Source organism: Chlorocebus sabaeus, chromosome 23 (genome assembly GCF_047675955.1).
Source record: "Chlorocebus sabaeus isolate Y175 chromosome 23, mChlSab1.0.hap1, whole genome shotgun sequence".
NCBI lineage: Eukaryota > Metazoa > Chordata > Mammalia > Primates > Cercopithecidae > Chlorocebus > Chlorocebus sabaeus.
Window position 1 is genome coordinate 6,016,576 of NC_132926.1, and position 12,066 is coordinate 6,028,641.

Genomic DNA, 12,066 nt, shown 5'->3' on the forward strand with positions numbered 1-12,066 from the left:
ACCAGGAATGCTCAGTTGGGAGGATCACTTGATCCCAGGAAGCAGAGGTTCCAGTGAGCAGAGATCATGCCCCCACACTCCAGCTTGGGTTACAGAGAGCCTCTATCAAAAAAAAAAAAAAAAAAAAAAAAAAAAGCTTCAGCTGAGTAGTAAACACAATCGAGACAAATATGGTCTCCAGATACAACTTGGGTATCAGCCTAGCAACCGTCTCCCCTGATGGAACCTCCGGCACAGCTGGGTTGGAGATGGTCAGTGCTGCCACCTGCTGCCCCCATGATGCGCTGTCCCAGTGTCAGAGCCAGTGTGAGTGTGAGCAGCAGGGGACTCCGACACACAGACATCGCATTGAGAAGGTGGAGTGCAAGGATAGATGGCACTTGCTAAGTGGGGGTTATCTTTAAATAAGAGGATAATTGAGTATTTCAAAGGCTTTGTTTTATTGTCTTTAACACAAAAGATTAGTGAATATATAGAATATTGTGGCTGGAATGAAATCTCTCAGAAGGAAGATTGCTTTTTACCAAGTATAAAATATTCTGAATGACTGATACACAAAGAAGCACCACAGGTGGATTTTAGGGAGGAAATGACATTGGAAGGACTCAGGAAGGGAGGGCAAGTGAGCTCAGGTCCGATTAGGAGGCAGGAGCCCTGAGAGGCTGCAGGGACACACAGCCTGCCCTGGGTGGTGTGTCCTGTTCGATATGGATTATTTCACATTGATGAGGTGGCCTGGAGCTAGAAAGCCATTTTTCCCTGCTCCTGCCTTGCACCCGCTGACCGTCACTCTTTGTCCTCCTAGGTTCCAAGGAGGAGTCCCTGGAAGACAGCAACAAAGGCTCAGCTGAGGACGCTTCCCAGCATTTGAAGGTCAGGCCACCTGCTTTTGTCAATGAAAAAGTTACTTTCTTAGCTTTATCTTCTTGAATTAAAATAAGATACGAGAATCTGACCGTATGTATCATAGGTGACTTATACAATGTCCTTGGTAGGGAGAATTTAGAGTGCGAGTCTGTTCCCCACTGAGGTTTGATTTAAGATGGCAGGAGAAAATGACGGCATCAGTCACTCTCTGAGTGGCACTGAGCTTTTTCCTTAGCAGCTTGATTCTCTCTTTGGAACAAAATTACTTAATTGCCAGGCAACATGGAGTTAGAGGAAACATCCTCCAAAAAAAAAAAAAAACAAAAAAAAACCCAAAAAAACAAAAAAATGTTTTTAGCATGATTTGGTTGGTCCTGTTCTTATTTTGGGTTCCTTTGACTGTTTCCCATCTGCTTTTCTAATGTCACCAAGTGAACAAGACATCTGTGCACACAGGACACAGCATGGTCTGATGCTAATAGCAATGTGTTTTCTGTTATTACAGGTTACCTGCGCAGACCAGGAGAATGGTATGTACTGGGGAATGTCTCCTGTGTGGACGAATATTTCAGATGATAGGAATGTGTCACTGTCTCACGGGCTTTTTCATAGACAGACAGCCTGGGTGTGAATGGGAGAAATGGGCTTTTCAGATAAGGAGCGATGGCCACACTCTTCAGTCCCTGGGAGCAGCTCTGTTTTCTGTCGGTGGGATGGGGTTGGTTGTGTGCACGTGTCTGGCGAGTGTCTGTGTGAATACATACGGTGTGATGCTCAGTGTGCCTGGGTGTGTGTCGGGGGATGCCTGATGATATACATTGGTAATTATCACTGAAAGCGTCATCTTACAAAGAGTGCAGTTTACTGCATGCAAAGGACACGTTAGTTAACCTAAAGGAAATCCTGTCAACACCCATGCAAATGTTCACTGGGTACTAATAGAACAAAAATGTTTTCAGTATCTCTGCTAATTCTTTTTTTTGTTTTTCATTGGGAATTTCCTTCTAAACCTCAGTTTCTAATAAATCTCACCTGGTAACAGGCCTTCCTATTTCCTCCTGGCATTGGAGGGGTCATGATACCTCACTGTTGCCACTTCTCTCCTTCAAAAGCCTTTTCTACTAAAGCCTTCAGAATTGATCCTCCACGATCCATCTTTAGCAGGGAGTGGATCAGGGCTCCTTCCTGTGCAGGGAGACCCTGGGGCAGCCCCATGCCACAGCCAGTTTTGGTAGAAGACTGAGAAAAGAGGAGCCTGCAGGCAGGGTTGGGGTGAAATCACTGGACTCTCCATTGCAGCCTCATATTGACCATCAGATAACGTGGCCGAGAACAGGTAATGCCGGGGTCATGTAGAGGCTCAGCCTGCAGCACTCAGCCTAGTCATGGTTTGTGTGTGTTCGGCTCAGGAAGCACAGCAACAGGACAAGAGAACCAAGGGGTGTGCCCGAGGGTCCGAGTGGCAGGGTGAGCACCTGCCTTCCTCCTAGCAGGATGGAGGGTGGCTCGTGACTTGGGTGGGGAAAGACAAACAGCTGTGGGACAGCAGAGGCTCCGTGATGCTCCCGTTGCCCCCACTGTTGACAAGGGTTCTTCTTGGCCTCTGAAGGCCTGTGCAAAAAACAAGTCAAGGTGGTTGGTTTCAGTCCATATGAATCTAAGATGAGCCAACTCTGGTTTGAGTTTCTTTGGAGTGTGCGTTTGGTAGAAACTTCTTATATGTCATTTGGATTGCTGCGTAGGTGACAGTGTTTTTCCTACTTTTCAATAGAATGAGGCTGTGTGATTTTAAAATGTCTCTTATTTGCCCCAGAAAGGGGCAACAGGGCAACAGGGCAAGGGAAACACAGCAACAGGGCAAGGGAACCATGGGGTGTGCCCGTGGGTCTGAGAGGCAGGGTGAGCCCTTGCCTTCCTCCTAGCAGGATGGAGGGTGGCTCACGCATTGCAAGGCGAGGAAAGACGCACTCAGTTGTAGGACAGCAGAGGCTCCATGATGTCCTCGTTGAACCCACGCTTGATAAAGGTTCTTGTTTGCTTCCGAAGGGTTGTGCAAAAGCAAGTCAAGGTGGTTTGCTCTGTGGGTGACGGCATTTTCCCCGCTTCTCAACACAGGGAGGCTGCATGATTTTAAAATGTCCCTAACGTGTCCCAGAACCTATGTCCTCATAACGGAATTCCCCTAGTCATTTAATTTCCAGATCAGTTTGTCTGGGGCACTGAGGGGACCTACTGTGGTGTTTGATTAAAGGTACAAATCAATGTTACCAATACTGAGGTTCTAAGAATATATGGCCGGCTGCCCAGTGGGCTCCATGAGAGAGAGAGCAGGGCACAGCCTCAGCCTGGGCCTGAAAAGGAACATGATTTTGCGCGGGAGAAGGAAGGCATGAGGGGAACCCAAGTTTGGAAGTTTAGGAGAGTCAGTGAATGTTATGCCCTGGGTCCAGCCAGGATGTTCAGACCCCATCTGAGGGGGAAGGAGCACAGCCTGGACTTCATGGCTGGTCTGAGCACTGCCTGGCAGTCTATCTAGGCACCCAGCGAGAGGAACTTTCTTTTCCCCATGTCTTCTTTATCTCTCTGTCTATTGGTGGTAATGACACCATGTGACTCTTTTGTATAACCCATAAGACATCATTTTGAGAGTTTCTCTGAGATTGTCTTGAAATCCTCATTCCTAAAGTCTGTATTTTCTCCCTCCTGGCTGGAGGAATCCTGACCATGACTGGTTACTGGGAGCGCAGGGACTGTGTCCGTCTCATTCCTTCTCATCTCAGAGCTCAGCCCTGAGCACCTTTTCTGGGCTACAGTGATGTTCTAACGCAAACAGCCCTGTGCTGAGATCCAGCTCACGTGTGAAAAGCTCTCCCGCTCACGCCGTGCAGTCTGTTGAGCCCCACATGAACCCAGGGGTCTGAATGGGGTCCCATCCAGGATAGATGTCCCCGCTTGCCTCCTGCGCTCCTGTCTGGACAGTGTTTGCAGAGGAGGCTCATTCTCTGTCACAAGCGTGCCCCTGCCGAGGAGCCCTCTGGACCAGGCTGCTGTCCTCCATGTGTTAGCACCCCCGGGCCTCACAGGACCTGCTTCTTGTGCATGTGCCGGGGAAGCACCCATCCTTGGATGCCCAGATCAGAGCAGCAAGGTACTCTGCCAGGAAGCACCAGGGGAGGGGAGCCGTGCCTTTCTCATCTTAGCTCTTTAAACTTGTGCGTTTTAGTGTGGGCCTCAGTAGCATCCGTGCTTATTTATATTTAAATAAATTTCAAGAAATAAAATTAAAAATTCAGAACCTCCTCTCAAGAGCCATGCTTCGAGTACCCGGTATCCCAAAGCTTAAACTGCAGAGAGCGCTGCCATCCTCCCAGAATGTTCTCTGGGCCAGCTGCCCTGAGGCTGATCCAGGTTCTGTTGACTGCACTCTGCTAAATCAACACGTGTGCATCTATGCTGGAAATTCAGGGTTCCCAGAGTGGAGCTGAGAGCCATAATGGACCAGTGGAGTTGAAGGGGTGAAGGGGGATTCTTCAGGTTTTCCGTCTCACCTGAAGGCTCACAGCTGAGTCCACAGAGCCCAAGGAGAGTCTGAGATCATGGAGGATGGAGCAGGGCACCTGGTGTCATCCACTGTGGCTGTGCGTGGAGCAGAAGTGCTGGGTGAGTCACTCTGACGTCACCCTTCTCTGATGTTTATGTCTCTATAGGAAGCTCTGAGGACAGCAACTTTTCTGAAACCCATCATGACAAAGACTTTGCAAGTGGTGGAGATGCTTCAGGTGGGGCCCGTGGCACAGGGTTCTTGGGGGTAGCCGGGTTACACCTGGGCTTTGGAGCCTCGGCTGGGAGCTGTGAAGTCAGCAAATATAAAAGGAAATGGGTGGAGAGGTGCAGTTTGTTCTTTCTGCATCTGAATGAGAAAGTGGTAGGAGTTTTGTTTTTATGGGCATCATGTGTGCTCTGCTCGTCCCCATGATTCCTTCTCTGGTGTACAAGACGACCTTTTCCAGAAGGCCAGATCTCCCCTGCCAGTGCCACAGCAAACACCAAAGCCCTGGGTTTTGGGGGGGGATGGGGGCGGCAGTGTCCTTTGTGAATGGAGAAGAGATGAGTATGCGGGTGTGGCATTGAGTGCTGTGTGGGGAGTGGGGTGGGATGCAGCCCCTCACAGATGCTATGTGGCCCTGGACACAAAGTCCTTTCTGCATGTGCCAGGAGGTGGCAGGAGTCCATCCTCTTCCTCTGCACTCTCGGGACCTGCAGCAGCGCCTTCCTGTCCAGCCCTCACCGTCTGTTGCTGGTCGCAGCGCCCTCTGAGTCTCCTGAGGCAGAGAGTCCTCCTCTGGGATTACTCAGTGTGCCCCGATCCTAAAGACCTGAGGGGAGAAACCCATGCCTGAGCAGGATTCTGGCCTCCACTTCTCACCCAGTCCCAAATTGTTGGGCTAGGAATGGAAACTGAATTGGCTTTAATTTGAGAATTCAGTGTCCAGCTGTCACCGAGGCCCCCCGTGGCTGGCAGGAATCCTAGGGTATGTGTGTGGGGTGGCTGCTGTGTTGCTGTAGGCAGCGGCTCTTACCCTCCTTAGGACCTGGTTGCTGGATCTGCCAGGCCCAGGATGGAGCCGCTGGGCACCTGGCACAGGGGTCACTTGTCTTGTCACACCCTCCGCTGTGGCCCGACAGCCTTGTCCCACTCCCCACACTGCCATCAGGCCCAGTTTGTTCCCTGTGTCAGGCTGGCCAGGTGCCCTCCCACCCAGTCCTCCCACAGCTCAGCCAAACCCTGGCAGGATCCCTTCATTCATGTGCTGACAACGTGGCCTCACCTGCACGTTCAGGCCATGGGACAAGGGGCTTTCTCTAGAGTCCCATTACAGTGTTTCTACGCTTTCAGAAGCTTGTGGGATTCATGTGAGGGTGGAGTATTTTCCAGGTCCCTAAGGCCATCCCAGGCATACATCCCAGTCACTCAATCTGTGACACCCATTGTCTTTGCCTCCCACAGGCCCCAACTCAGACCCGGGCCTGTGGCAGGTGCTGCCGACCTCGGGTGTGATCCACGGGTTTATGGAGGGCCTGGGAGTGCAGCGCTGCCCTTCCCTCCTGTGTTTTTATGTTGGAGAGCAGCGGGATTGGTGGTTGACAGGGGGAAGGGACGAGATTCATCAGAAGAGCAGAAACAGGCCCTAGAGGAGGAGAAGGGAGGGAATCGCATGGCATGCACAATGTCCTGCAGAGGGTGGCCGCCTTTTGGAGGAACAGGGATGACACGGACTTCCCTGCCTGGGCACAGTTATGGAGTGTGAGGGCTGGGAAAGCGCGTGGGAAGTCAGAAGCTCCTCCCTCACTGCAGAGAGGAAGTGATCCAGGCTGCGGAGAAGGCTTGAGATAAGCACACCTGAGCCTGTGGGGTTGGCTCCCCAGCCTGAGGACACCAGAGCCCGAGTGCCCCCTCCACTCTAACTCTCCCCTTTCCTTCCCATGGCTGCCCTATCACTGCTGCTCCTCCGGACACCCTGAAGCTTCTGGAGCAGATACGGAAGAGCCCAAGTGCGCAGATGGCCATCAGCATGTAATTGATTTCCTTCCTCCTCTCTCTCAGCCTCTGACTCATGAGCTCCTCCTTTAGCTCTGGCTCTCTCCCTCTTCTGCTCTCTTATGGTCATCCTCCTGAAGGACCTGGTCTCGTCGTGACAGACGATGTCCTGGGTCTTCAGTGTCGATAAAGTCCCTCTGCAGCCCTCCTGCCCACTGCCTCGGCATTGCCTCGATTCCTGGTCCCCAGGCTGTAGCGTTGAATCCTGCCCACTGCCTCGGCATTGCCTCGATTCCTGGTCCCCAGGCTGCAGTGCTGAATCCTGTTGAGGAACCCCACAGGGTTTAGGCGGGGAGCCTGGCTGAGGTCAGAAGAGTTGGCCCCACCCTGCAGGAAGGGTTCCCAGTGACATCTGGGTCTGCTCTGGCCGCCCCCTCCCCCACCCAGGGGCTTTTGCGGCACTGGGGTCTCTGGACATGCGCAGTTGTTTTCTTCCTCCCAGGTACCAACAAGTCCTCTCCCGGCACCTGCAGAAAAAGCGAAAGAGACAAACCCTGAACAGGCAGAAGAAATGTGAGTGTGCAGTGGCAGCATGACCAGGGGAAGGCAGACAATGCCTGTGTGCCCGTGGCTGCCCTCACTCTCTTGTGCTCTCAGAAAACCTAGTGAGCTCGAGGAGGATGAGGATGCTGAAGAGCCTGACCTGACCTGTTGTGGCCTTTGTATTTGATGGTGGAAATCCCTAAAGGCAAGTGAAGGATGCCCTGAGAACATCCTCCAGGGAACAGACACCCTCTCCATAGCAGCCCCTGAGCCCACTGGGCTGAGCCCTCCATAGGCTGCTTTAATGAGGGAGGGGCTGAGGTGCTGGTCAGGCTACCACATGCAGGATTCTGAGGGCCATGCACCACGTTCTTGTCTGCAGTGCCACTTAAGCTCATTTGAGGGGACCCAGCCCTGCCCTCCTTGTCCCCAGAAGACAACGGGGAGGGAGCATCACCCACACAAGCAGCCCACCCAGCCCAGCATTGCACACCTGCGGGCACTCAGTAGGGCCTGGTATCAAGAAGGGGAAGGGCCAGGATCCAAGACCCGCTGGGATGTGCCCAGTCCCAGGGACCCCTCAGTCTCCGTGGAGCCCTCGGTGCCTGGGGTGGCCTCATGGCCCCATTTCTCAAGATGAGGTTGGAGGTTTCTGTGTGTAGAGAACACTGGTTTGGGCATCAGTGGTTCTGTGTCTGTGTCAGATGCCAACAAAGAAACCCTTGATATACATATTGTAACAGGACTAGCCGCTGACAAAACTCCCCAGACATGGGATTAAAGAAGGAAGAAGTTTATTTGGCCGGGAGCATCAGCCGACTTGCATCTTAAAAGCCGAGCTTCCTGAAAAAGAAATTCTTGGCCCTTTTAAGGGCTTACAACTTTAAGGGGTCCATGTGAAAGGGTCGTGATAGATGGAGCAAGCGTGGGGAACGTGACTGGGGGCTACCTGCATTGGCTAACAGAACAAAACGTTTTACAGTGTTTTTTTGTACAATGTCTGGAATTTACAGATGACACCAGTAGTTTTGGTCAGGGGTTAATATTATTATTATTATTTTAACCACCAGGGCCAGGTGGTGGCGCCAAGGTCGTCTAACTATTTATCTTACTTCTGTTTCTTTCCAATGTTTTGCTTTCTCCTTTTTCTCCTGTCTTATAAAGGAGGTAAAAGGGGAGGTGGGGGAGAAATTGGGAAGGATAGCAGAAGTAGTGGTCTCATTCCGTAATAAGAATGTGTGTTTTTTTTGTGTATCTTATATATAGTATGCATATATATGTATGTATATGTACACACACACCCTGTGTATTTTATATATATGTGTGTATATGTATGTATATGTATACACACACCCTGTTCTTCACTCTTTAAAACAGTGGTTTCTGTAATGCTTTTTTTTTTTTTTTTTTTTTTTTGAGACGGAGTCTCGCTCTGTCACCCAGGCTGGAGTGCAGTGGCCGGATCTCGGCTCACTGCAAGCTCCGCCTCCCGGGTTCACGCCATTCTCCTGCCTCAGCCTCCCGAGTAGCTGGGACTACAGGCGCCCGCCACCTCGCCCAGCTAGTTTTTTGTATTTTTTTAGTAGAGACGGGGTTTCACCGGGTTAGCCAGGATGGTCTCGATCTCCTGACCTCGTGATCTGCCCGTCTCGGCCTCCCAAAGTGCTGGGATTACAGGCTTGAGCCACTGCGTCCGGCCCCCAATCTCTAAGAATATAATTCATAGTAATAAAAAAGATATGAAATGATTCAGTACAAATTTCCATCACTATTGATTCATCACAAGTTTTAAGAACTATTACATCAAATGGGTCATTGATAAGGAATAAAAACTGCATTAATATAGACGTTGCAATTTTTTTTCAGGGATTATCTACTTGAAGGGGTGGTTAACAGGATTCGGGAAGGAACACATATTACCTGTGTAAATGGAGAATTTTAATTCTCAACAGCTGAATAGAAAATTATGCAGGTGTGCACATATAAATATACACATAGAGGGAGAAAGCTTAGTTAAAAAATACTAGACCACAGATTTATATCTTTTAATACCAAATTGGGAAACACATTTTTAAAAACAGAATATATTAGGAAGAATAAAAAGGAATGAGCATAAAACTTTCCTTCCTGGTGCCACGTAAGTGTTCATAGTAAGTGAAAATAAATAAGTCTTTTACACTGGTAGTCAAAGCCCTTTTAAAAAGCTTTGTCGGGTGTCAGTGCTATATGATTGTTCAATTAATAAATCTGGTAAGATGTGCAGAAACTTAACAGCTGTTACTTCTAGAGGCAGAAGCTGGCAGGCTGCAGAAGAAGGAAAGACAAGTCCAGATTTCAGTGCGCATTCTTCTGTGCCTTGTAAATGTCCTACTAGTGTATTATTCCAAAAAAACTAAAACTCCCAAATGCTGAAAACTTCCAAATGGAGAAAACAAACATTTCAATTTGCTAATGCTTCACAGGGACAAGAATTCAGGCAGGACACAGAAAAGAGAACTTATTGGTGCTTGTTGATGTCTGGGGACTGCAGAGAAGTCTTAGGGAATGGGACTGAATCCACAGCAGGGGGTTGGAATCATCCGGACATGCCGTCATGCACAAGTCTGCAGAGGAACTTCGGCTTGGCTGGAGAACTTACAGGACTTACGTGCATATCCAGGCATAGTACCTCCCCTTGAGCTTAATTATGACACAAATTCTTTTGCTCCCATGTTTTTTTGCTACCTTCTCCTTATTACCACCCTGCTCTCCTACTGCATTCCTCTTGCTAAGATAGTGAAAATAATAATCAATAAAAACCGTGGGAACTCAAGAGACCAGTGCCAGTGCAGGTCCTTGGTATGCTAAGTGCTGGTCTCCTGGGCCCACTGTTGTTTCTCTACACTTTGAATCTGTGTCTTATTTCTTTTCTCAGTATCTCATCCCACCTGACGAGATATACCCACAAGTGTGGAGGGGCAGGCCGTCCCTTCAGAACGGGGGTGTGAAGGAGCCGCATTGTGTGTGTCCACAGCCTCAGAAGCATGTCTTCTTGAGAACAGACAAGAGTGTGTCTTGGTGGTGACCCAGCGTGTGAGTATGCCTGTGTGAACTGGGAAGGATCCTCATTCTCCGGAGACAAAGCTCACACCCTAGCAACAGGCCAAGTTGATGGCAGCAGAGCCCATCTGAAGTAGCCACTGTCATGATGCCGGCTGCCTGGACAGGTGCAGGCAGCAGATTCTCAGGTGCAGCTGCCAAGGGGGGCAGTCCCCGGAGCCCACCCTGGGAGCCCCCTGGAGTCTACCCCACTGACCCCACCCTAAGCGGGTCAACGCTTAAAGTACTCAGTTAGTGTGGCCCTGAGCCGTCCCAGAGGCCACATCTTCAGATGCCCTGCCAGGCAGCAGCACGGGACTCCAAGACTGCCGGGTGGGTCTCAGACAGTGGCAGCCCCTCTAGGGGAGCCACCCCAGAAATCACAGGCTTTTAGGTATTTAAACACCAGTGTGGTAAAAACGCAGAAGGAAATACAACCGAGGGAAATAAATTTCCAATTCAGAGGAAATAAGATGACTTTACCACGTGAACCCCTGTGGCTTCCTCCGAGGATGTCTGCCCTGGCACATCCTCCTCCAGGTCTTCCAGGTCACCTGGGAAACAGAGTCACTATAAGCACATGAGCTCCACTGAGTCAATCCCTCAGGTGGTCTTGGAGCTGTGGACCCGGGGCTGGCATGTGTGAAAGGTGTGTTCACAGCACAGACTCAGCCTCTGCCGGTCCATTCTCCATGGTGGTGAGGGAAGGCAAATGGTGAAGGATGGTATCAGGAAGGCCACAGAAGAGAGCCTTGGTCCTGTAGCTAAGGCAACCTCTTCAACCTGAAATAACCCATCTCAAACAGGGCCCACCACACAGTGTTTCCCTGCAGCATCCAGGGCTCCTCCTTCCTAACCTGACCTGAGCTAACTTGCCCTCTCTTCTTGATCAATACGGTGAAACCTGGTCTCTACTAAAAATACAAAAAAAAAATTAGCCAGGCATGGTGGCGCACACCTCTAATCCCAGCTACTCGGGAGGCTGAGACAGGAGAATCCCTTGAACCCGGGAGGTGGAGGTTACAGTGAGCCAAGATTGCACCACTGCACTCCAGTCTGGGTGACAGAACGAGACTCTGTCAAAAAAAAAAAAAAAAAAAAAAAAAAAGAAAGGGAAAATTAGAATCTCATCCACCTCTGAGAGAGAAATACTCTGTGCCAGGAAGAATGGAAGAAAAACACCAAAGACACTCAAGGAGGGCACGGTGAGCCAGGACGCTAACACCCGCCGCGCCGGCTGCCCCACAGGAAAGGCCTTGCCATCCACCTCACCACGGACAGTCTCGGGGATGCTGTTCCCACGATCCCGTCCAGAAAAAGGAACAGATTCCAGGTAACAGGAACGAACTCAAAGGACACTGACGTGAGAAAGAGGGTCAGTGTGGATTTGCTGGTCCTTTGTCCAACTGAGACAAAGTCAGGAAGACAAAGAGGGAAGGCCATAAGATGACCGGTGCTTTGTGAGTACCCTGTGAGATTCAATCATTCCACGTCCTGAGGAAGAAATCAGGCTTGGCCAGGCGAGGTGGCTCACGCCTGTATCCCAGCATTTTGGGAGGCCAAGGCAGGCAGATCACCTAAGATGAGGAGTTTGACACCAGCCTGGCCAACATGGTGAAACCCTGTCTCTACTAAAAATACAATAATTAGCTGGGCATGGTGGTGGGCACCTGTAATCCCAGCTACTCAGGAGGCTGAGGCAGGAGAAACACTTGAACCTGGGAGGCAGGGTTTGCAGTGAGCCAAGATTGTTCCATTGCACTGCAGCCTGAGTGACAAGAACGAGACCTCCTCTCGAAAGAAAGAAAGAAAGAAAGAGAGAGAGAGAGAGAGAGAGAGAGAGAGAGAAAGAAAAAGAAAGAAAGAAAGAAAGAGAGAAAGAAAGAAAGAAAGAAAGAAAGAAAGAAAAAGAGAAAGAAATTAGGCTCTTGGTGGTGAATATAGAGAAGCTGCTCTGCTTGGGGGGCTCCAGGGCAGTGGGGGACGGGATTTTCTTCCTCCTTCACATGGGCCTGATGCTTCAGAGCCATGGGGAGAGT

At 50.2% G+C, this 12,066-nt stretch overlaps 1 protein-coding gene across 5 annotated transcripts in view; it reads left to right on the top strand.

The window, feature by feature from the left end:
• LOC140709950 (uncharacterized) overlaps nucleotides 1–12,066 on the top strand; it is a 97,764-nt gene that overhangs the window by 80,237 nt on the left and 5,461 nt on the right. For all 5 annotated transcript variants that reach the window (XM_073010509.1, XM_073010510.1, XM_073010508.1 and 2 more), the window contains 7 exons: nucleotides 806–873; nucleotides 1,373–1,397; nucleotides 4,575–4,646; nucleotides 6,393–6,442; nucleotides 6,909–6,979; nucleotides 7,064–7,154; nucleotides 9,864–10,021. In XM_073010509.1, the coding sequence (XP_072866610.1) occupies nucleotides 806–873; nucleotides 1,373–1,397; nucleotides 4,575–4,646; nucleotides 6,393–6,442; nucleotides 6,909–6,979; nucleotides 7,064–7,136 (359 nt within the window). In that variant the 3' untranslated portion in view covers nucleotides 7,137–7,154; nucleotides 9,864–10,021. The remainder of the gene's footprint in view (nucleotides 1–805; nucleotides 874–1,372; nucleotides 1,398–4,574; nucleotides 4,647–6,392; nucleotides 6,443–6,908; nucleotides 6,980–7,063; nucleotides 7,155–9,863; nucleotides 10,022–12,066) is intronic.